The sequence below is a fragment of the Felis catus genome, chromosome A1 (genome assembly GCF_018350175.1).
Source record: "Felis catus isolate Fca126 chromosome A1, F.catus_Fca126_mat1.0, whole genome shotgun sequence".
NCBI classification, from domain to species: Eukaryota; Metazoa; Chordata; class Mammalia; order Carnivora; family Felidae; genus Felis; species Felis catus.
This window is the reverse complement of record NC_058368.1, coordinates 93,745,972-93,767,888: the sequence shown is the minus strand read 5'-3', so window position 1 is coordinate 93,767,888 and position 21,917 is coordinate 93,745,972. Positions and strand designations below refer to the sequence as shown.

General features: G+C 40.8%; 2 protein-coding genes across 2 annotated transcripts in view; both read left to right on the top strand.

Annotated features, from left to right (window-relative positions):
- CCDC112 (coiled-coil domain containing 112) overlaps positions 1-1,757 on the top strand; it is a 31,561-nt gene extending 29,804 nt beyond the window's left edge. The window contains exons 9-10 of the mRNA XM_006927533.5: positions 685-803; positions 1,012-1,757. Of these exons, the coding sequence (XP_006927595.3) occupies positions 685-803; positions 1,012-1,054 (162 nt within the window). The 3' untranslated portion in view covers positions 1,055-1,757. The remainder of the gene's footprint in view (positions 1-684; positions 804-1,011) is intronic.
- Positions 1,758-5,325: 3,568 nt separating this feature from the next.
- PGGT1B (protein geranylgeranyltransferase type I subunit beta) overlaps positions 5,326-21,917 on the top strand; it is a 62,955-nt gene continuing 46,363 nt past the window's right edge. The window contains exons 1-2 of the mRNA XM_003980663.4: positions 5,326-5,489; positions 14,156-14,274. Coding sequence (XP_003980712.1) covers positions 5,350-5,489; positions 14,156-14,274 — 259 coding nt within the window. The 5' untranslated portion in view covers positions 5,326-5,349. The remainder of the gene's footprint in view (positions 5,490-14,155; positions 14,275-21,917) is intronic.

The window sequence follows — 21,917 nt, the reverse complement described above, 5'->3', positions numbered from 1 at the left end:
AACCACAGATGTTGGTAACTCTCATGGGTAAAATCAAGAACTTCTGGTGGTTATTTGTCCTAAAGTTATTGTCTGCCTATCCCACTATCACACTTGGCTACTTACATTTCCCTCAGGCTACAAACAGAAAAACTAGAACAACAATGGAAACAATAAAATCATTGAATTAGAAAAAAATAAACTAAATTAACAGTTTATTAATAGATTGATGTAGTCCAGATTTTGTGTTAGCTCTAGAAGCACAATGAGAAGTTTATTGAAAAGGGGGTGCCTGGGTGGCTCGGTTTGTTAAGCTTCCAACTCTTGATTTCGGCTCAGGGTCATGATCTCATGGTTTCATGAATTCAAGCCCCGCATCGGGCTTCTGCTGACAGCTCGGAGCCTGCTTATGATTCTCTTTCTCTCTCTTTCTCTCTCTCTGTCTCTCTCTCTCTCTCTCACTCTGCACCCCCCATCCTGTTTCTGTCTCACAAATAAATAAATAAACTTTAAAAAAAATAAATAAAATTTTAAAAACAAGTTTATGGTGAAAATGTTACTAACAGTTTTATTTCTGTTTGGCTAATATTGAGGATGCTTCTTAAAACTGCTTGCTGTTACTAGGGATCTCACCCACTAGTCCAAACTAGTTTGTATAAATAGTTTATATAAATCAACTGGCATTCATTTTATTTCTGATTATAGGTTGAAAACAACATTAGTAGAGATCCCTCTAGGCTTTACAGACCTACCAAAGGTTGGGAGGAAAGGACCAAAAAGACAGGACCCACAGGCTCTGGGCCGCTTCTGCAGATTCCACACAGGTAAAAAAAGGAGTGAGAGTGGCTGTCCCCTTTATAATAATTTAATAACTACATGTTTATATTTTATGCAATTTCTGTATGTATGCTACATTTTACAGCAAAAAGTTGATCAAGTAAATCCTTATACTTTTTTTAAGTTAGTATTTAATTAGTTAGGATTTTTTTTTTTAATTTCCTTTGTATTTATAATTGCCCTTCTTCTTTTTAGGGCCATCCCAACCTGGAGACAAGGAATTGAGAAAAGAATATGAGATAATGAAGTTGATACTCAGTTGATGAGAATGTCAACATACTCAGTCATACCAGGAGAGAGTCACTAACCATGTTCTTTCAATAGCCCTAAACCCAGTCAGAGTGATAATTGTGTTGTATGTGAACCGATAGGTATTGAGTTTCATGCGGCGTTGTCGTATTTCCTGTTTATACTAAGAGGGTATTTCATGGGTATGCTGGCCTGTTGCTGATGTAAAAGTTTCCCCGAATAAGTTGATGTTACAAACATTGCTTCATTTTAATACTCGGAACATTTCAAAGATTCTTTGTTTTTGTCATGGCATAGCAAAATAAACTGGGACAATCATAGGGGAACATTTTTTTTTAAACAAAAATTTTGTAACATTTATAACTTGGAGATGAATCAGCTTAAGTAAGAAAAATGTAAAGGTTTTCCTTTTTTTTTTTTTTTTTTGGAAATAAGTTGGTACTTTTCTAAGTTTAACAAATTGGCCGTTTGTTCAGTTACTACATTTTTGTGTAATAAACATTTTGTATTTGTTTGAAGCATGCTTTGTTTTATAGAGAATATTTATTAAAAAAAATATGCCTCCCCTCATATATAACCTGTTATTTGTATTCCCAATATCTTTTTGGTTTCGTTTAGCTATTCCAAATTTGCCTAAAGGGGAAAAAAGCCTTTCTGGACTTCACACATTTATAAAACCTTTGTGTCTTTCACATCTTCCTGGCTGGTGCAGTTTTTTTTACTGCTTCTGTTTGGTTCAAAATATTTGGTGAAAAGATTGAATTTTAACATTTCCAAATTTATGTGCATGAAAACACAACTTAGTTTGACTCAACTTTTCATATTATAAAATCTTAGTTCCTACTTTTAATCAGTTCCTATCATATAGGAATGGTACCATGTCCATGGTAAATGTAGGAAACTCATTGCTTTTAATTTTTCTCTTCGAATATCTTTTTTTTTTAAGTTTATTTATTTATTTTGAGGGAGACAGAGCGTGAGCAGGGGAGGGGCAGAGAGAGGGGGATAGAGAATCTCAAGTAGGCTCTGTGCTGTACTGTACACAGAGCCCAATGCTGGGCTTGAACCCACGAAACCGAGAGATCATGACCTGAGCTGAAATCAAGAGTCAGCCACTCAACCGACTGAGCCACCCAGGCGCTCGTCTTAGAATATCTTTAATTGTAATTTGACATATCTAGGTCATTTGACCTAGAAATTTACTATTAGTAGTGGCCAAAACCTTGTCTTATCTCACAGTTAATAGTCAAAGTAGATGACATCCAAATTTTGGAGACTGAATTCTGATAACACAATTATTGCTGCAAAATGAGTGAAATAACATAAAATATCCTTAATCAGGAATGCCTGTTTTATTTGTAGTCTTTGTTCTCTAGAACTCTTTTTATTAAATGATTGGAGGCAGTTTAGAAATAAAATATAGACGTGGACAACGGATTTTAAAAACAGAATGGAACTACTACAAGATACCCAAAAGGAAGGTTTCTTATGTATGGTTTTTGAACATGTTGCTTTTTGTTGCACACAAAGGCAGCTCTCCATTTCCTGCATCTAAGGGAAGCATACCAGGTCCGGTGATTCTTATGGCTTTTTGTCTGTTTTTTGGTTTGTTTCTTAATAAAAATATGGGATTTTCTTTGACAAAACCAGTCCTTCTGAGTCTAAAATAAGTGAGGGATTTGTTATATGGTTCCTTTATATAAAGGATGTAGCATAAACATAATATCTCAGTTACAGGCTCATAGAAGGGCAAAATAAACATTTCTTATACTGGTTTAAAAAAGATAGGAATAAGAAATTTAGAAAAAACCCTAAAGGGAAAATATTAATAAAGCACCCATAATTCTACCACTCCAGGGTAACTTTTTCCAAAAATATACCTGCATATCTTAAAGTAGCTACAAAGAGGGGCACCTGGGTGGTTCAGTCAATTAAGTGTCTGACTCTTGATTTGGGCTCAGGTCGTGATCTCACACTTTCTGAGCTTGAGCCCCGCATCAGGGTCTGCACTGGCAGCATGGAGCCTGCTTGGGATTCTCTCTCTCCCTCTCTCTCTGCCTTTCTGCTGTGTGCACTCTTTCTCTCTCTCTCAAAATAAACCCTAAAATAAAATAACTATGTAGAGTACATTTTATTTACTATACTAAATTACTTAACATTATGTTACACATGCTTTTCTGTTTCTATATATTTCCAACATTATTATTTAACGGCTGAACAATGTTCCATTATATAGATGTTGTATCATTCCTATACTTTGAAAACTTGAGCTAATTATACTTCTTACCTAATCATGTAGAGTGGCATTTTACATGGGGGTTAGATTCTGTGATGCATGCGTCAGCAACTTGTGTGGTCAAAATCACCCCTCAAAAGTCCTATCCGTACCTAGTAGGCATATGATATTATTCTCAGTGAGTCCACCCTCTCTGAATTGGATGAGATTGCTGGTTCTTGAGCTGAGAATCAAATGAAATATTTGGGTTCCCATTAAGGGCCCGGTTGAGTAGGATCATCTTTCAGAGCATTTATAGACTGCATTGTTCGTTCTAGTTAAATGTGTGTGATATGACTCCATTTTGAACATCTTCAGACATGTTTGTAAGTGTAAGAAAAAGATCTCAACTGTAATCACCAAATGAAAACTCCTCTCTGCTGGGCATACCTGGAAACCAAGCAACGGGACCTATTTGTAAGGAGGCACCCAGAACAGCCCTCTGCCCATACCCAGCCCTTTGTTAATGCAGTTTGTCAGTGAATAAGTAATTACTAGGGCCTAAAATTAGGTGCTTTGGATTATTGAGTAAGTAGAAGACAATTCCTGCCCACGCAGTACTTATTTTAAGTAGTAGATTTTCTAAGAAAGTGAACAATCAAAATTATATTCAAACTTCTCTTGCTTAGTTGACTGTAAAGAACCTGGGTTCAGGCCTGTCCTTTGGGTGGATTTTTTTCCCCCAAGGACTGCCTCATAAACTTTTTTTTTTTTTTTAATATTTATTTTTGAGACAGAGAGAGAGAGTATGAACGGGGGAGGGTGAGAGAGGAGACACAGACTCTGAAGCAGGCTCCAGGCTCTGAGCTGTCAGCACAGAGCCTGAGACGGGGCTGGAACTCGCTGGAACTCACAGACCGCGAGACGCGGGTCTAGAATTCACAGAGCATGAGATCATGACCTGAGCCGAAGTCGGAAGCTCAACCGACTGAGCCACCCAGGCGCCCCTTGCCTCATGAACTTTTAAAGGGAATAATATATGATAGAAGCAAATTAAGATCCTCTTTAAAAAAAAAATAGCATCTTATTTCATTTTGTAACATACGGGTAGTTGAACATTTTGTGCTATGGCAAATGGACGCAACATTGCTACTAGATGACACATGACTCAAGCATGAAGAGTAAAATCTTTTTAAGACTTGCAAAAAAGAGGCATCTGGATGGCTCAGTCCGTTAAGCCTCAGACTTCGGTTCAAGTCATAATCTCACCGTTTGTGAGTTTGAGCCCTGCTTGGGGGCTCAGTGCTGACAGCTCAGAGCCTGGAGCCTGCTTCAGATTCTGTGTCTCCCTCTCTCTCTGCCCCTCCCTTCCTTGTGCTCTCCCTTTCTTTCTCAAAAATAAACATTAAAAAAAAAAAAGACTTGAAGCACACACTTAGGAATATGTATCTTCTGTGTATATTGCATTTGTGTGTGTGTGTGTGTGTGTGTGTGTGTGTGTGTGTATTTTAAAGTGATTCCTGGTATTCTAGAGAGGACTAGGAACGTCTCTGAACCTTTGAAGCGTCTATAATTATTTAAAACACATTTATCTCCACAGATGGATTTGAAGGTTTACTTTCCCTACCCATTCAGCTTAAAACTGTGACCTTCCAAAAAGGTGTGTTGGCAAATTTATTCTGATCCATCCGTTTTCATATATACCACCCTTTAGGGCCGTGATTTTCTCAAAGCAAACTAGGAGCTTTGGATCTTGCACTTCCTCCCAATTATCGAGGATACAAGTTCTGGAAGGATTTGTGGGCTGAATTTTACGAGGCTTAAGAGGGGTCCCCAATCCTGTAGGGCTCGGAAGAGAAAAGGTTGAGTCTAGTGTCTAGAGAGAAATCAGGGATTAAAGTGCTGCGAAAGACCGTCAACAGCGAGGAAGTTCAACCACAGACCGGGTCAGCTCCCCGCCCCGGCGCTCGCCCCATCCCCACGCTCCAGCCGCGAGTGGCCCCTCGGGCTTCCTTCACGGCGCTCGCCAACTGCTTCCGGGTCGCGGCGGACGTCGCTTCCGCAGCAGCATGGCGGCCACGGAGGACGAGCGTCCGGCGGGGAGCGGTGAGGGAGAGCGGCTGGATTTCCTGCGAGACCGGCACGTGCGGTTCTTCCAGCGCTGCCTCCAGGTCTTGCCTGAGCGTTATTCTTCGCTCGAAACCAGCAGGTGATTGGTGGCCGTGGTCATCGGGGTGGGGACGGAGCCCGGCGGCAGCGGAAAGGCGCCGCGGAGCCTGCGCCGCCGCCCACCCGGCACTGCCCGGTGCCTCTCCTCTCGGGCGGGTGTGCCGTGGCTCTCCTCCCTCGAGCTACGGCGGGGGGACTGGGGGAGCCGTAAGGCCAGGCCTTGTGGGATCTCCATTTTCCGCCTTTTTTCACTTCCCAACCATTTTTCCGGTCAACTCTGAGCTTCCTTTTTTACTTCCTCTCGTAGGCTGTGAATCGCTTGGCCTCATTACTTCCGAGTGTAAAAGGGAAAAGACAAACCAATTTGTCTCCGTATTTTAGATAGCCTGTCCTGTGCTCCCCTTTCCTGCAAAACGTTATTAACTCTGCACTGAACATCTGTATGGTGTTTGAGGTGCAGGAGCGGCGCAAAGCCTGTAAAGGTTTGAGGAGAAATGAACTTTCCAGGAATTGTAAATAGAAAGATAGGAGAAGGTTGGCGGAAGAGGTGCAGTGTTCCGTAAAGCAGGCTGTGAAAAGTGTATCTGCTGTAGCCTTGTGAGTTGGAGTTGGCTGAGGAGTGTGATTTGGCTGCGGCTAAGAAGCTGTGAATTAGTCATTCAGAGTAAAAGTCTGGGGACGAGGAGAAGGAGGCGGTTTTGCTCTGCACTGCTGGGTTTTGAAGCGAGCCTCCAAAGCTGCCTGGGACGGGCTAAGGCGAGAGCAGATTGGTTCTGCTCTCGTCTCTCCATATGTTCTGAATTCTGATTCCCTGGTGTATTTTGAACTCTGCATGACTGGGTCAGTTTTGGAAGGTTTACAGATTCCTTCTGCCTACGTGGTCTACAAATTTATTATGATAGGTACTGGAGTACAGCTGAGCAAGACATACAGTTTCGTATAAGAGGCACTAAGTATTTGTTGAGTTGTGTGAGATGAGCCCTGAAGGACGAACACATTCTTGCTAAAGAAAGAGTGAAGCCTTACGTATATTCCTTTATCCATACATGGGTGTTGATTGGCTAGCAGAGCACATCCCTGGACCTAAATTAAGGCTTTCAGAACTGACTCCATTGACTGAATGATATGGGATGAAACAAATGATATTAATAAATCACATTTTAGGGGGGTTAATTTTACGTGAAATTGGGGGTCGCCTGCCTGGCTCAGTCCGTTAAGTGTCCGACTTCGGTTCAGGTCATAATCTCACCATTCATGGGTTCAAACACCACGTGGGGCTCTATGCTGACAGTCGAGAGCCTGGAGCCTGCTTCTGATTCTGTGTCTCCTCTCTCTGCCCCTCCCCCAGTACCGCTCTGTCTCAAAAATAAACAAATATTAAAAAAGTAAAAAAAAAAAATGTGAATTTGAAGCATTTGGATAAAAAACCTCTATTGTGACTGTTAAAGTTGTAGCTATCATTTTAGGTCTGTGGTTGCATTTTCTAAATGCCAGTGTTTGATTGCTCTGTTTAAAATTCCAGCATGGACAAAACCATATATATATACTAGTGCATGTTGGTAAACTGTGTAACGGTGCTCATAGAATAAGTAAAGCTGCAAAAACTGATTAAACTGATTTAACAACTTTAATACAATCTTAGAATCTACATCAGGCATCATATATTAGATAATCATGTGTAAGGTCCTGGCGCATTAGTTAATATGTCTAATGTTTATCATTTGAGTAGAGTATCATTTCTTGTTTTGTTACAGCACACATAGTAGCCACATTGAAGATCATCTGTATGTAGAAGTTTTTGTATTGATTTTTTAACAGTTTTTCAGTTTTTCTCTTTGCTGATTCACACTTCTGGTTTAGCATTAAGTTCTTCTGTGGTAGGTGTGTGTGATTCATGATTGACTTGAAGATGCTTGTGAAGGGTCTCTGACCTCTTAAGCAAAGGTGACTGGTCACAAAATTTCTACTGATACCAGAGTTTTCAGGTAAAACAATGTGTTGGCTAGGTCACAATTCTTACTCAGTATTGCTATTGTACAAACAATTATTGAGTGCCTGCTGTGTGTCTGGGCACAGGCATACAGTCCGAAACCAGTGCTTGTGGTGGTCCTGTGTTCCTTCTTACTGATAGGTATGAAACGGGACTCTTTGGAAGGCTCCGAACAGGCTAGACATTTAGACACTTATTTTCTGACCCACCATTTTGGCAAAATTCCTTCATTTCCCTGTTTCTTTTAGTCTTAGAAATAGGACTACATTTTAATTTTTCTAATAGCTGTGCCTTTATGAAAATAAAGTACTTGTAGTTTTACCTGTGGCTTTTTTTCATACGAATTTCTGAAAGGTGGTAGTTATTAGTTAACTCAGCTGAATATTTAACCTTGGATGGTGAGCTTTGTGCATTAACAGGTTTCTTTTTTGTAAGTGGTTTAGAAAGTTGTTTGGTTGGGAGTTGCTGTTGCCAGTTGTATTTGGGTAACGGAAGTTAGGGTAGGGTAGGTTTGTTTTGTTTTGTTTTTTTTAATCAAAGGACTAAATACTGACCATTTTTTGTGTATGTTGTTTTTATGGACCCAGCTGCTCTCCAGGAAGGGTTTAGTCATTTGGTTTTTATTTTAGAAGACACCACAGTCAACCTAGTTTTTCTGTTCACGGGTCCTTCCATATTCCCCTACATAGCCTGTGATGTAGCTGACTACCGTGTAGCAACCACTCTGCCCTCTCCTTCCCTCCCTTATCTGAAATAAATCACAGTCCAGCAGTGTATCTCTCAGTGTGATGACTGTGGCAGGAGGCTCTGCATTAGTGACATCATAAAATGCTCATAGGGGCGCCTGGGTGGCTCAGTCGGTTAAGCGTCCGACTTCAGCTCAGGTCATGATCTCACAGTCTGTGGGTTTGAGCCCCGCATCGGGCTCTGTGCTGACAGCTCAGAGCCTGGAGCCTGCTTCAGATTCTGTGTCTCCCTCTCTCTCTGCCCCTCCCCTGCTCATGCTCTGTCTCTCTCTCTCGCAAAAATAAATAAAAACATTATAAAAAATTTTTTTTTAATAAAATAAAATGCTTATAAAAATACACATACCTGGCTCCCTCCCCAGTTCTGCATGGAACTCTGTGTGGGCCCGAGAGTGTGCATTACGACAAGCATCCCAGGGAGTACTCCTGCACGCTAAAGTTGGAGACTGTTCACTTGATAGGAGAAACAGATCTACAAACGGATTCTTGTAACAGTGCCTCCCAACCCTTTTGTGCATATAGATCACCTGGGGATCTTGTTAAAATGCAGATTCTGATTGCGGAGGTGTGGGAAGGGTCTAAGTTACTGTGTTTGACAAGATCCCAGATGATGCTGATCTTGCTGATCGCCTCACCACGCTTGAGTTTGGTGGCCAGTGATTGTGGTATGTGCGGGGTGTTACAGAAGTCCCTTAGCCCAACCTGAAGAGACACACATCTCAGAGATGGCTTCTTGGAAGAAGTAACCCTGGAGTTAAATAAATATTCAGTTTGGGGGAAGTCTGGGATCGGTTATAGGCAAGTGGACAATAAAGGCGGATAAGTGAGTGTCGAGCAGAGAAACTTCAATCATTTGTCTAATAGTGTAAGGCAGGTGTGGTAGGAATTTAGCCTGGGGGGTAGACAGGGGCCAGATCATGAGGGCTTTGTGTGCCAGGTCAGGAAAGCTGAATTTGATGTCACATAAGTGATGTGAAGTCACAAGCAGTGCATCTTCCTGATTAGATATGCGTTTTAGAGTCGTCGTTAAATTTGAAATTGGTTGTTGTAGTCAGTGGGACAAGATCAGAGCCAGAAAGACCAGTTAGCTGTCGCAGTAGTCCGGAGGCCAGATGCTGGGGCAGTGGAAGGAGGGATAGAAAGGAGGGGTGGAGGAAAAAGGAGTTCCAGGATTCTGGGACTGGAACTGCCATCTGGTCTTGGAAGCATGAGGCCAAAGGAGCAGGTTTAGAGAGGAAGAAGATGATTTCTGTGACAGCACTTTTCCTATAGGTACTGAGTTGTTTCCCCTCATAATTTAACCTGCTTCAGGTTAGGAGGCTTGTTTTATTTGTTTTTGTCATGAAATCCAGCATGTAGTAGATGTTTAGTAAACATTTCTTCTTGAAAAATTATTTTGCATGTAAAATAATTCCAGAGATGAGCGGTTATACTTAAAAATATTTACCAGTCGGGCCAGCTATTTAAGAATATTACAGATCAAGAGTAAGGCTTAAAATTGTGGCATTTCTGCAGTGTTGCAGTAGGTCATTCCAGAGTATTTATTGGGACCTCTGTGTGCTGTGTATTTAACTTTATGATTAATTTTCACGTGTTCTCTAAGGCTCTCATTTCCACTGTTAGCAATTTTATCAAGCAACTGTGTTCCTATTTCTAAATATAGCTGCTTGTTTATAATTTTAGAACTCTTTGCAGTATGATTTAGTTATAGCCCCACCTGAGATCTAGGCAGGAATGCAGTCACTTGTTAAAGACACTTGGAGATGCCAGGAAAGAGACTGTATTAGAAAGGAGGCAGAGTAGGTGATCCAAAGTTTAGGAATCTAGTCAATGCCCATGAATCAGTGTTTCCAGTATATTCCCAAATGGTCACGTAATCTGCTCCAGCCTAACAGTACACTCCTCATTCTCATTTAGTGGCACAAGAAAATCGTATTACTGTGGTTTTTTTTTTTTTTTCCCCCACACTCAGATTGTTTTTATTTATTTTTTCCTGTTTAATCCATGGGGCATTTTTTGGGCTGTTTTTTTAAGACCTGAAAATTTTGTTGTTAAGCCTGAAAAATTTGGCATCTTTTGGAGATCTCATTCAGTTGATGCCTCCCATCTGTGAATCGATCCCCTGGTGCAGCAGCTTGATTTAGAGGGGACGAATGTTACTTCTTCATCCATGCAAGATACCCTTTGCACAAGTATTGTTCAGAGGGAACAAAGGGCAGGAAGGTGCAGCTGGCCTACTTTGCTTTTTCAGCATATAGTTTCAGAGTTCAATTCTAGGGAAAGAAGAAAGAACACAAATGCTGTCCCAAGTAACAACGTTCTAATACCTACACTGGCCTGATTTTAGGCACATGTCTTGGCATGATTCCCCCCCCCCCCCCCCCCCCCCCGCTCCCTGCCCCAGCCATGTGCCCAAGGTAGGTTGCCCAACAGTCCATACATACCCCAAGTAGGACTCACTGGGGCACCTTAAGACCCCCCCCCTTTAGTTCTCTCAGAGGCCCACATCCCCAAATCGTTTTTTATTATGGCTGCTTATTCTCTCTGTCTCACAGTTGTAGGACTGCTTGAGAACTCAGGTGTGGTCAGAAAGGAGTATCTTCCTAGCCTGTCTCAGAGGGAGGCCAGACATTGCTCCCAGTGGACTTCTTGGTTCTGCCAGCCGCTGCTGGGTGCCTCTCTTTATCAACATAAGCTTTTCACTGTGGCTGTGTTAATCCTATAAACCTTAGTCTCAACTGCTGGGAGTTGAAAATACTGGACTCTCTGAAGTAAAGTAGTTTACCAGCAGCTGACTAATTTTCAGTGTTCGCATCCATCTTCAGAAGCAAGTAAAATGAAAAGCAGATCAGATAACACAGGAACAGTGTGACTTTGGAGCAGGGTTACTTAACCTCAGCACTGTTGACATTTTGTTGAATGGCACCGTCCTGCGCGTTGTAGAAGGGATGTTTAGCGGCATTCCTGGCGTTTACCAGCTAGATGCCAGTGGTACCCTCCTCCCATGACAACCCAAAATATCTTTACAGTGTCCCCTGGGGGCATTATTGCCCCAGTGGGGATTACTGCTCTAGAGCTGGGCTCCTGATCCTGGCTGCATATTACACTCACCTGGGAAGTTCCCCACACCTGTGCTCCTGGCCCCCAAATTCCAGTTACCCAGACCCCACTTTCCACCCGGAATTTCAGTTTCATTGTCGTGGAATAAGGCCTAGACCTCTCTGTGTTATATCAGTGTTTTAGTTTTTTGTTTTGTTTTTAAGTTTATTTATCTTGAGGGAGATAGCGTGAATAGGGGAGGGGCAGATAGAGAATATCCTAAGCAGGCTCCACACTGCCAGCGCAGAGCCCTATGCAGGGTCAAACCCACAAGGCCATGGATCATGACCTGAGCTGAAACCTAGAGCCAGACGCTTAACTGAGCCACCCAGGTGCCCCTAGTTTTGTTTTTTAAGCTGATTTGAATGTGCAGGCAGGTTTGAGAAACACCCCTGAGGAGAATACCACCGTGTGACTCAGTGTTCCTAAATAGTTTAATTGGTTATCTAGCAGTGAAATCTGAAGCAAATTACTTGACTTCTTTGGACTTGATGATCTTGAGCTAAAAAATTTAAGAGAGTACTTAGAAAAGAATACCAGTTTATTTTTATAGACTTTTAGTTGTTTTCTTCTTTTATTTTTTTTTTAAGCAACCTTCATGCCTAGTGTGGAGCCCGTCTTGGGACTTGAACTCATGACCCTGAGATCAAGACCTGAGTCGAGATCAAGAGTTGGACGCTTAACCGATTGAGCCACGCAGGCGCCCCTAGATGTTTTCTTATTACATACTTTTCATTAACAGGAATATTTTTGGTTTATCCAGCCTTAGTAGGCTGTGTTATCAACAACCTCATGTTGTCCCCCATTTCCACCTCTGTCCTCCTTTTTTTTTCTATAATACCTTAATAAACTAGATTATTAGATAATTTCATTGTATCTGACTGATCATTTACACCAACACTGAAAACCCCTGGGAGAGTGCTCCAGGTTGGTTAGATGAAATATTACAGGTTTTTCATTTGTTAGTTAATTCAATAAGTGAGTACATATCCTGCACAAGGCAGACCTTATCTCATGAGACATAATTATCACGAACAGTGATTCTCAAACTTGGCTGCTGTTAGCTTGAGGTCTTTCCCATATCTAAAGTATCATTTTGTTTTGGGGAAGGGCAGGGCTCTCTGTGGGGAGGAAGGTTGCCAACCAGGGACCTGGAGATAAGGCCTATAGTGTAACAGTGTGATTAGATTCTGAGGTCACTAACTCATGTCAAGTCAGGGAAAATACCAGTAATGATAGCCTCCTTGGGTGAGTGCTTGCCTGTGGGCAGGTAGTGAATACCTGTGTGAGGTGTGATGAGGATTTATAGATAAGCAGACTTAGAAAAGGCAGAAAAGATCCTGCCCAGGTTATGAATGGCTGTAAATCAGCCAACATATGATTTGAACCTAGCTCATTTGACAGCAGAATCTGAACTCTGAACTGTAGCCTCCCACGTAAAGGGGTTCCACCGCCCTTAATTTAATCCTGATCTTGCTCAGATAAATCACCTGCGTAATTCTGGTGACTCTTGGTGGTTAGAATTAAATTGAGATACAGCATATGAGAAATTTTCTAGCTCCCTGTCTAATAGACAGTAATAGTCTCTCAATAATGTAACTTTCCCCAAATCTTTGTTCTTAAGTGTAACAATATCTTATCAGTTTTAGGTTTTGCCCTTAAGCTTTGGTTGGAATTACTCTTTGGTGTGTTTCCTCCTGTTATCTAATGTATGCTAGCCTTTTTCATCCAGGGGTCAGAGAGAGAATTACATGGTTAAAAAAAAATTTAAAGAAAGAGTGACTGTTTTCTTATTTTTCTTAAGTTGGTAATATTTTTCTAGATGCATGAGAAAGAAGTTAATTTGTTATACACAATGAGGGTATTAGGGCTTATTTCTCTTTTGGAATCTTTTTTGAAAAGGTTGCAGAATGTGTCAGGTGGCTTTGCTGTAAGATTTTGGACCAGATGATTTAAAGTATTAATTGTTTAGTATTAGTCATAGGAACTGTTAGAATATAGAAATGTGATAACCATGTTCAGGGGTGCCTGGCTGGCTCAGTCAATATAGAGCATGCAACTCTTGATCCCAGGGCTGAGTTCAAGCCCTATGTGGGGTGTAGAGATTACTTAAATTAAAAAAAAAAAAAAGATAACCATGTTCAGAAAACAGTATAGAATGTATCTTAGCCTGAAAAGAATTATATATAACAAACTCTTTATGTAAAAAGTAATCACTTAAGTACTGGTTTTAAATGAAAACACAGAGTTTACATTTCTCATTTAGTATGCAATCTTGGAAGGGAATGTGTTGCCTTACAGTTTTTCATTCCATTGAAGAATCCTCTCTGGGAAAATGAAGTTGAAATGCATATGTATTTTTTAAAGTGTTCCTTATTTCCCAAAATTCAGTTTAAGTTTTGTCCAGTTACATTATTTGTAAACAAGTTTGAATACAGATGGGTTTATTCTAACCTTCCTTAAGAATTAAGCACCCACTCTAAGTGTAGCTGTTTTCTTGGCAAGTAAGTGGAAATTGGTGTTCTCTATGTTTTCCACCTTTTGGACTTGTACTAATTGGGTGCAGGGAATTCCTTTTTTTAACCTACATTAGCCTTCAGGTTGCTGATGAGTTTCAAATGTGTATGACTGTGTGTTTTGTTTTTTTTTTTTTTACCCCCAAACGCTCCTTTTTACAAATGAAACAAAGATTTGATTGGTATTATTAAATTATAAGAATAAATATGACTTTTTGGCTTTTGCAAAATGAGAGTACTGTTTGAATTAATTTTAAAATCAGAAAGACTTTATTTTTCTGAACAAGAAAAACTTCAGTGTTTAGACAGTTATGATGGAATTTTACGTTTGTTTCTTTGTTTTTTTTTCTTTTAGGTTGACAATTGCATTTTTTGCTCTCTCCGGGCTGGATATGTTGGACTCCTTAGATGTGGTGAACAAAGATGATATAATAGAGTGGATTTACTCCCTGCAGGTCCTTCCCACAGAAGACAGTGAGTGAGTTTTTAGCATTTTATTTTTAGTATGACTAGCTAGTTGTACTCGGCATAACGTGTGTTGGACTAGCAAATCGCAGTATTTATTCGTAAACTCTTACCACGTTTTGTTCAGCCATGTTTTTGCTTGCATGCTGCCCTCCTATTCTGTTCCAGCACAGAACTTGAGAGGTCTAGTCATGGGGGCGCCTGGCTGGCAGTAGGTGGATCGTGCGACTCTGGATCCTTGGGGTCGTGAGTTTGAGCCCCACGGTGGGGGTAGAGATTACTTAAAAAAATGAAATAAAAAGTAGTCTGACCATTAATCTCTCGAGAGAACAGTTGGCGGTTGTCTAGGATTAGAGATTGGCAGTTACAGCCGCATATTGTGTTCTGCGCCTCCACGTTGATGACTGCCTGTGGATGCTTTGTATGTGGTGTTTATGTTTGGTTAGTTTGGTAGCGTTTGCTCTATTTTTCATTCCCAGCCATTTCTTTTTTTCTTCTCAGTGAACTGTCTTCTGTCACAAAGTTTCATTTCAGTCTCCCTGTGGTTTTCCCTCTTAACGTTTCATGTTTCATGAGCCTTTCCTTAACGGTTTCTTAGACCTCTTACTAGCACTCCAGTCCTTTTTATGATGCTTCTTAAGCTTGATCAATTCTGACCAGTTACATTAATTTTCAAAATTTATATATTACCCGATCAACTAAATGCACACACGTTTTAGATACCCTATTGTTCACTCTTCATACCTAACATTGATATAAGTTATAAATGTTAGAGATTCGAACCTTGAAAAGAGAAGCAGATAAACTCCCAGGAAATGACACAGTTTTTTGTTTGTTTGTTTGTTTGTTTTTTTAGCATGGTCATCACTCAGTTGGCTCTTAAGAGTCAACATTTATAAATTAACCATGTGCTTCATTGGTTGGAGTAAATGTGTACAAAGGTCCCAACCTAGATAAACTCTAAGGAAATAATAAACTGAAAGTTTAGAAAGAGGTTTGCTCTGTTAGCAGATGCTCTTAGGCATAGTTTATGTCTTTCTACTTTATTGTTCTTGAATTTTGTAATGCTTGTGTTTATATAATTTCTAAAATCTGTGCCTGTTTACAGATTGTTGTTTAAAAATGATTAAGCATTTTGAACTAGGTTTGTCTTACGGAAATACCCGATCACCTTTCACCAGCTGCATGAAGCAGCATATATGCTATACTGGTCAGTGGTTACACATTCAAGCATGTTGGTGAGTTGAGTAGGATTTATTGAATGTCCTGCTGAGCCTGTGGACAGAGGCTGTGATAAATTACAGGATGCGCTGCTCACCCTCTAGGAGCTTGGGGACTGACGTGAGGTCACGGTGCTAGACACCTGAAAAATTGAAGTAATTTATTTTGGGGTTTTTTTTACTAGTGTGAGTCCGGGATTTTTAAAAAAAACCTTTAAAGTTAAGTATTAGGGACGTCTGGGTGGCTCAGTTCAGCATCTGACTCGATTTCGGCTTGGGTCATAATCTCCTGGTTTGTGGGATGGAGCTCCATTTCAGACTCCACACTGACAGCACGGAGCCTGCTTGGGATTCTCTCTCACCTCTCTCTCTCTCTCTCTCTCTCTCTCTCTCTCTCTCTCTCTCTCTACCTCACCCCTGCTCATGTTCAGTCTCTCTCAAAATAAATAAACCTAAAAAAATTGTTTTAATAAAAATAAATAAGTATCAGATGTAGTATTATTATAGATTCTGATGTTTTATTGTTTACTGAAAATACCCGTCCTGATTAAATTTTATGCTGTAGTTTCTTAAGGGGATGTATCTCACATAGTGCACATGTGAAATTGTACAGAGTGAGTCACAGAAAAGCTGTTTTGTACATTTTTGCTGAACATTTTATATTATTTTTAGAAAACATTTACTGATATTCATTTTCCTGAAATAAAATAGCCATTGCTTCTATACTATAGAAAAGTATGTATCTTAAGATTTTAGTGAGAGAACTCTTTTGTACAGGTTTTAGTCACCAGAACGTTTATTCACCTTGTCTTCTACTTTCTGTCTTGTCTTCATATTTCTCCCCACTCTTGAGCACTCTTTGCTGGCTCCGTGATTGTCTTCTCTTAAAATACATGTACTTTCTTCTACCATTTTATTGTAAGTTTTTTTTACAACAGCCTAATACCCATTAATACCCATATTCTTTTCTTTTTTTAATGCAGTTTAGAGAGTGGTTAAAATAACTGGTTAATTCTTCTCCCAGTGGAAGAGCAGTGGCCATAGAATAATTGACTGCTGCTTTTATGTTCTTTTTTTTTTTTTTTTTTAACATTTGTTTATTTTGAGAAAGATCGTGAGCCAAGGAGGGGTAGAGAAGGGAGGCAGACACAGAATCCGAAGCAGGCTCGGCACAGAGCCCGACATGGGGTTTGAATTCACAAACTGCAAGATCATGAACTCAGCCGAAGTCGGACACTTAACCGACTGAGCCACCCAGGTGCCCCACTTTTACACTCTTAAACGTGGACTTTACATGTATCGTTTTGTTATTCCTTGGGTATGTGACTAAGCAAGTCAGTGAACTCTTTTTTTGTGTGCAGTTAGTTTAATTAAAACCTGCATATGTCTTTCTAAAGTCTGCTCTGTTGTGAGCGATTTGCTATTATCTGAACTCTCATATCATTCGTAATAATTGCAATTGCCGCAGATTCACTAGAAGGGCTAACGTGGAAGAGGTGGCGAATAGCAGTTGTCGGGAAAGTGCAGCGCACCTGGAGCTCCCACACAGTGCTGGAGGGGTTGTGCCCATCCTTTGGAAACTGTCGGGTGGTACTTAATAGCGCTGCACATCTGTGTGGTCCCTGACACGGGGCTTGTGTTCCCTAGTACACAGCCCACAGAAGTGAAAACGTGTTCACCACAGGATGCACATGAGAATGTTCATAGTAGTGTTTCACAAGAGTCCAGATGTAGGCACCACAGAAACTACCCATCACTGGTATAATCGATAAGTGGTGTATTAAAATATTCACACAATGGAATACCGTATGGTAACGGAAAAGAACAGTCTCTAACTATATGCAAAACTTTTGATGAATGTCACAGACAGGTTTTTTTGGGGGAAAAAAAAGTACCTAGTGTCTTATTCTCTTTACACAAAGTACAAAATTAGACAAAACCAGTCTGACCTTTCGGGGAGTGAAGGAAGGAAGTTCGAAGGGAAAGTAGGAGCGAAGTAGGAGGGGCTTCTAGGGTGCCATCGCGGACTTATGAGTGCTGGTTATGTGGATGACTTTACTTGGCACAGTTGATTGAGTTGTTTGATTATGATAGTGCACTTTTCTTATGTTTATTTTAGTTTGATAAAGGTTTAAAAAAATTTTTTTGAATCCTGATTGGTACTCACCATCTGAGACCCATCAGAATTCTTACTTCCCTTCGTATTGTCAACTACACGGATTTCATTGGTTTGCTAATTTTTTTTTTTCATTTGTAGTTGCTTAACCACCGCTTAAAATGTTTTTGCTTGTGTCCAAATTGTAAACTTCTGGAGGGCAGAGAATGTGTCTGTCTTACATTTCTTCTCTTTCAGTGTCTAAGGCATTCTTGTGCATCAGGAGTTGTTGGACTATTAATTAAATCACCCATACCTCCTCCAACTTTACTGTTCCTCTTCTCCGTATTTTCACGTTGGGTCTGCAGCATTGTGATATTGTGATTTATGAGACGTGTATGTTTTGTCTTCATCCACAGCCCCTCTCTCACCGCTTCCAAAACCCTTAGCATTTCTTAAGCCTTTGGAGGGGTTAAAGTTGTCTTTTGTTATGTTAATGAGGTTCTGGAAAGCACCTAAGGATGGGGGCTGCTGGCCTCTAAGCAGTGATTAGAGGGTTGGCACTTTCAGTCCCACCCCCTGACCTCCAGGGAGGTTGAAGCAATTGCCAGCTTCAATTTAATAGTTCTTGTCCAAAAAACGTAGCCTACATAAAAACTCAAAAGGACGGGGTTCAGAGAGCTTCCTGGTTGTTGAACACGTGGAGATGCTGGGAGGGTGGTGCTCCTGGAGAGGGCAGAGGGCAGGGAAACTCTGCGTCCCATCCCCATACCTTGCCCTCTGCACCTCTTCCATTTGGCTGTTTGTGAGTTACATCCTTTTACTGTTAATAACGTGTTTCGTTTGAGTTCTGTGAGCTGGCACAATAATTGTACCTAAGGAGAGGGCCTCGTGGGAACCTCCAGTGCATAGCCAGTGGGTCAGAAGCACAGCTAGCTGGGCTGACGATGTCCGAAGTTGGGGGTGGGTTCGGGGCGGTTTGCAGTCCAGTAGGACTGAGCCCTCAGCCTGTGGAATCTGATGCTGTGTCTGAGTAGTGTCAGAGTTGATTATATTGAGCTATATTCAGTTGGGTTGAATGAATGGCTGGCGTTCTGAGAATTGCTTGTTGGAAATTGCGTCTTAGAACACCTAATTTAAGCCTCCTCTGGCTCCTCAAATATTTTCTCATTCATAAGGCATTTATTTGCAGACAGAGTAGAATGTGCTGTCCGTTACTCATCTGTCTATATTTGTCCTGCTTAAAAATCTAAAAATGTTAAAAGCCCAGGACCGTAAAAGAATAACTTGGTAAATTTGATTAAATAAATACTTTTAAATGTTATGCAGTAAAAGATAAGGTTGAATAAGTGACAGGCTTGGAAATTGTGGCAACATATATTATAAAATATTAATATCCAGGCTGTGAAGAATTCTTAAAAGATTGAGAAGAAAATGACACATCAGCGCGTAGAAAATGACAAAATTTAAGAATAGGAGGTTCTCAAAAGAAGACAGTAAATACAGGATTAACCTTACTAGAAAAGTCAGGGAGATGCAGTAGAAACAGTATTGCAGTATTTTTTTTATCACATAGATTTAGCCCGAAGTTTTAAAAGTTGGCAAGAATCAGGGGAAAGAGCACGTTAGTATCATTTTGGTGGAAATGAAAATCATTGTAACCTTTTGAGAGGTATTTTAGCAGTATAATTTTTTATACAACTGACATATTCTTGTGTGTGTGGTCGTGGGTTGATTAATGGCCCCAAAAGTTATGTCCGATCAGAACCTCAGAATATGACCTTAGTTGGAATAGGGGCCTTCACAGGTGTAATTAAGGTAAAGATCTCCAGATTGGTGAGTGGTGTCCTTATAGGAGAAGGAAGAGGGAGATTGAAGACGCAGGGGGAAGGTGGCGCCGGGGCGGAGGCGGAGATTAGAGTGCTGGTTAGTACGCGGGACTGCTGGGATTGCCCAGAGCTGCCAGAAGCTAAGAGAGAAGCCAGAATGGACTTTCCCTCAGAGCCTCCAGAAGGAACCAGCCCTACCAACACCTTGATTTTGGACTTCTGGGTTCCAGAGCTGTGAGAGAATACTTTTTGTTGTTGAAAGCCTCTAGATTGGTGGCAATTTGTTGTTACTAACCTCAGAAAACTACTATGTGTGCACAAAAACCTCTGTGGAATATTTTTCTGCGTTGTTCATCTCACTGACAAATTAGAGGGGGAATCAGTGTTCACAAAAGTGAATCAGTTAAGGGGTGCCTGGGTGGCTTAGTTGGTTAAGTGTTCGACTTTGGCTCAGGTCACTGATGGTGGCAGTTCACGAGCTCAAGCCCCTTGTCGGGCTCTGTGCTGACAGCTCAGCCTGAAGCCTGCTTACCATTCTGTGTCTCCCTTTCTCTCTGCCCTTCCCCCACTCATGCTCGATCTTCAAACTAAATACAAAAACATTAAAAAAAAAAAGTGGAACAGTTAAATCAACTATGGTCTACCAAGAATAGTACACAGTAGCCAAATGATTGAGGTAGATCTAGGTATATACATACTGATTTGAAAATGTTCTTCTGTGGTTAAATTATATATGCCAACATGTACTCAGATGTTTTAATAAAAGTCTTTGATTAAAAATGTATAGGAAAAACTCTGTAAGGGTATATAGAAAATCTTTGTAGGGGGGAGGTAGATGGAAACAGACATGGGAGGATGGCAGGATTAGGTAGTACTTTCATTTTATTCTATATATCTGCACTGTTTAAGTGTTTATCATGTTTCTATATTTAAAAATTCAAGTTAGGAAAAGCTTTAACCTCTTCAAAACACAACAAAAATAAAAAACTAAACTTAAGGTTGTATGGTTATGTACCGATACTGATATTTTGCTATTGCAGAAATGATGCTATATGTTAATTAAAATTTTATAATGGAAAATGAGAAGCAGAGTGATGAGGAGACCTGCCCGAGGCCACACAGAAATATTAAGTGATAGAGTCAGACTGAAATCCCAGGCTTCTGACTCCCAAGTCCCCATGCTGCTCTGCTAGTGAAGTATGTAGGTCCCTAGTGGAGACCATCATGTGTGGCCCTTAAGTGCATTGTGAATATTTAATCAGAATTAACCCTGGCTTTCCACTTAACTCTGGGGTTGTAAAGACCCTAATGGTATGTCAGTCTAAGTGTGTGGTCACACCATTGGAGATTTGGAGCCCTTCTCATCAACCTCCAGAAGTGTTTAAGAAACACAAGGGAGGGGTGTCTCGCTGGCTCAGTCAGTTAAGCATCCAACTTGGGCTCAGGTCATGATCTCACAATTGCTGAATTTGAGCGCCGTGTCGGGCTCTGTACGGACAGCTCAGAGCCTGTACCTGTAGCCTGCTTCGGATTCTGTCTATTTCTCTCTCTCTCTCTCTCTCTCTCTCTCTCTCTCTCTCATTCTCTCTCATTCTCTCTCATTCTCTCTCTAAAATAAATAAACAGTAAAAAAAAAAAAAAAAAATTAAAGGGGCACCTGGGTAGCTCAGTTGCTTGAGCATCTGACTTCAGCTCAGGTCATGATCTTGTGGTTTGTGAGTTTGCGCCCCACATTGGGCACACTGGTGTCAGCCTGTCAACGCAGAGCCTACTTCAGATCCTCTGTCCCCCTCTGTTTGCCCCTCCCCAACTTGCACTCTCCCCAAAATAAGTAAATTATTTTTTTAATTTAAAAAAGGATTAGTCTGGCTGTTGTGTATTCCCTTTTCTCATTAAGGGCACAGCTGGAACAAAGCAAAGAATATTATAGTCCGTCATTTTACAAATGAGGATGTTAAGATCCAAAGGGATTAATAATTTGTCCACAATAATGTATAACTAGTTAATGCTAGAGGAAAATTTAGAGCACAGTTTTCTGTTTTGCAGTCCTTTGATATTCCCATTACTGTATATTTCCAGTACTGATTCCGTACAATAGATGCTCTGTGTATCGTGTGTGTGTTTTTCTGTTGAGAATTTCGTTTAGATTTTTCAATCCATTGCTGCCTTTGTTTGATAACATGCTCACAAGTGTAAGTATAGTTCTCATGTGGCTCAACTGAGCATATTGTACATTGAAAAAATTATATAGAATGTCTGTTTTGGGGGGCGCCTGGGTGGCGCAGTCAGTTAAGCGTCCGACTTCAGCCAGGTCACGATCTCGCGGTCCATGAGTTCGAGCCCCGCGTCAGGCTCTGGGCTGATGGCTCAGAGCCTGGAGCCTGTTTCCGATTCTGTATCTCCCTCTCTCTCTGCCCCTCCCCCATTCATGCTCTGTCTCTCTCTGTCCCAAAAAATAAATAAATGTTGAAAAAAAAAATTAAAAAAAAAAAAAAAGAAGGTTTTGGA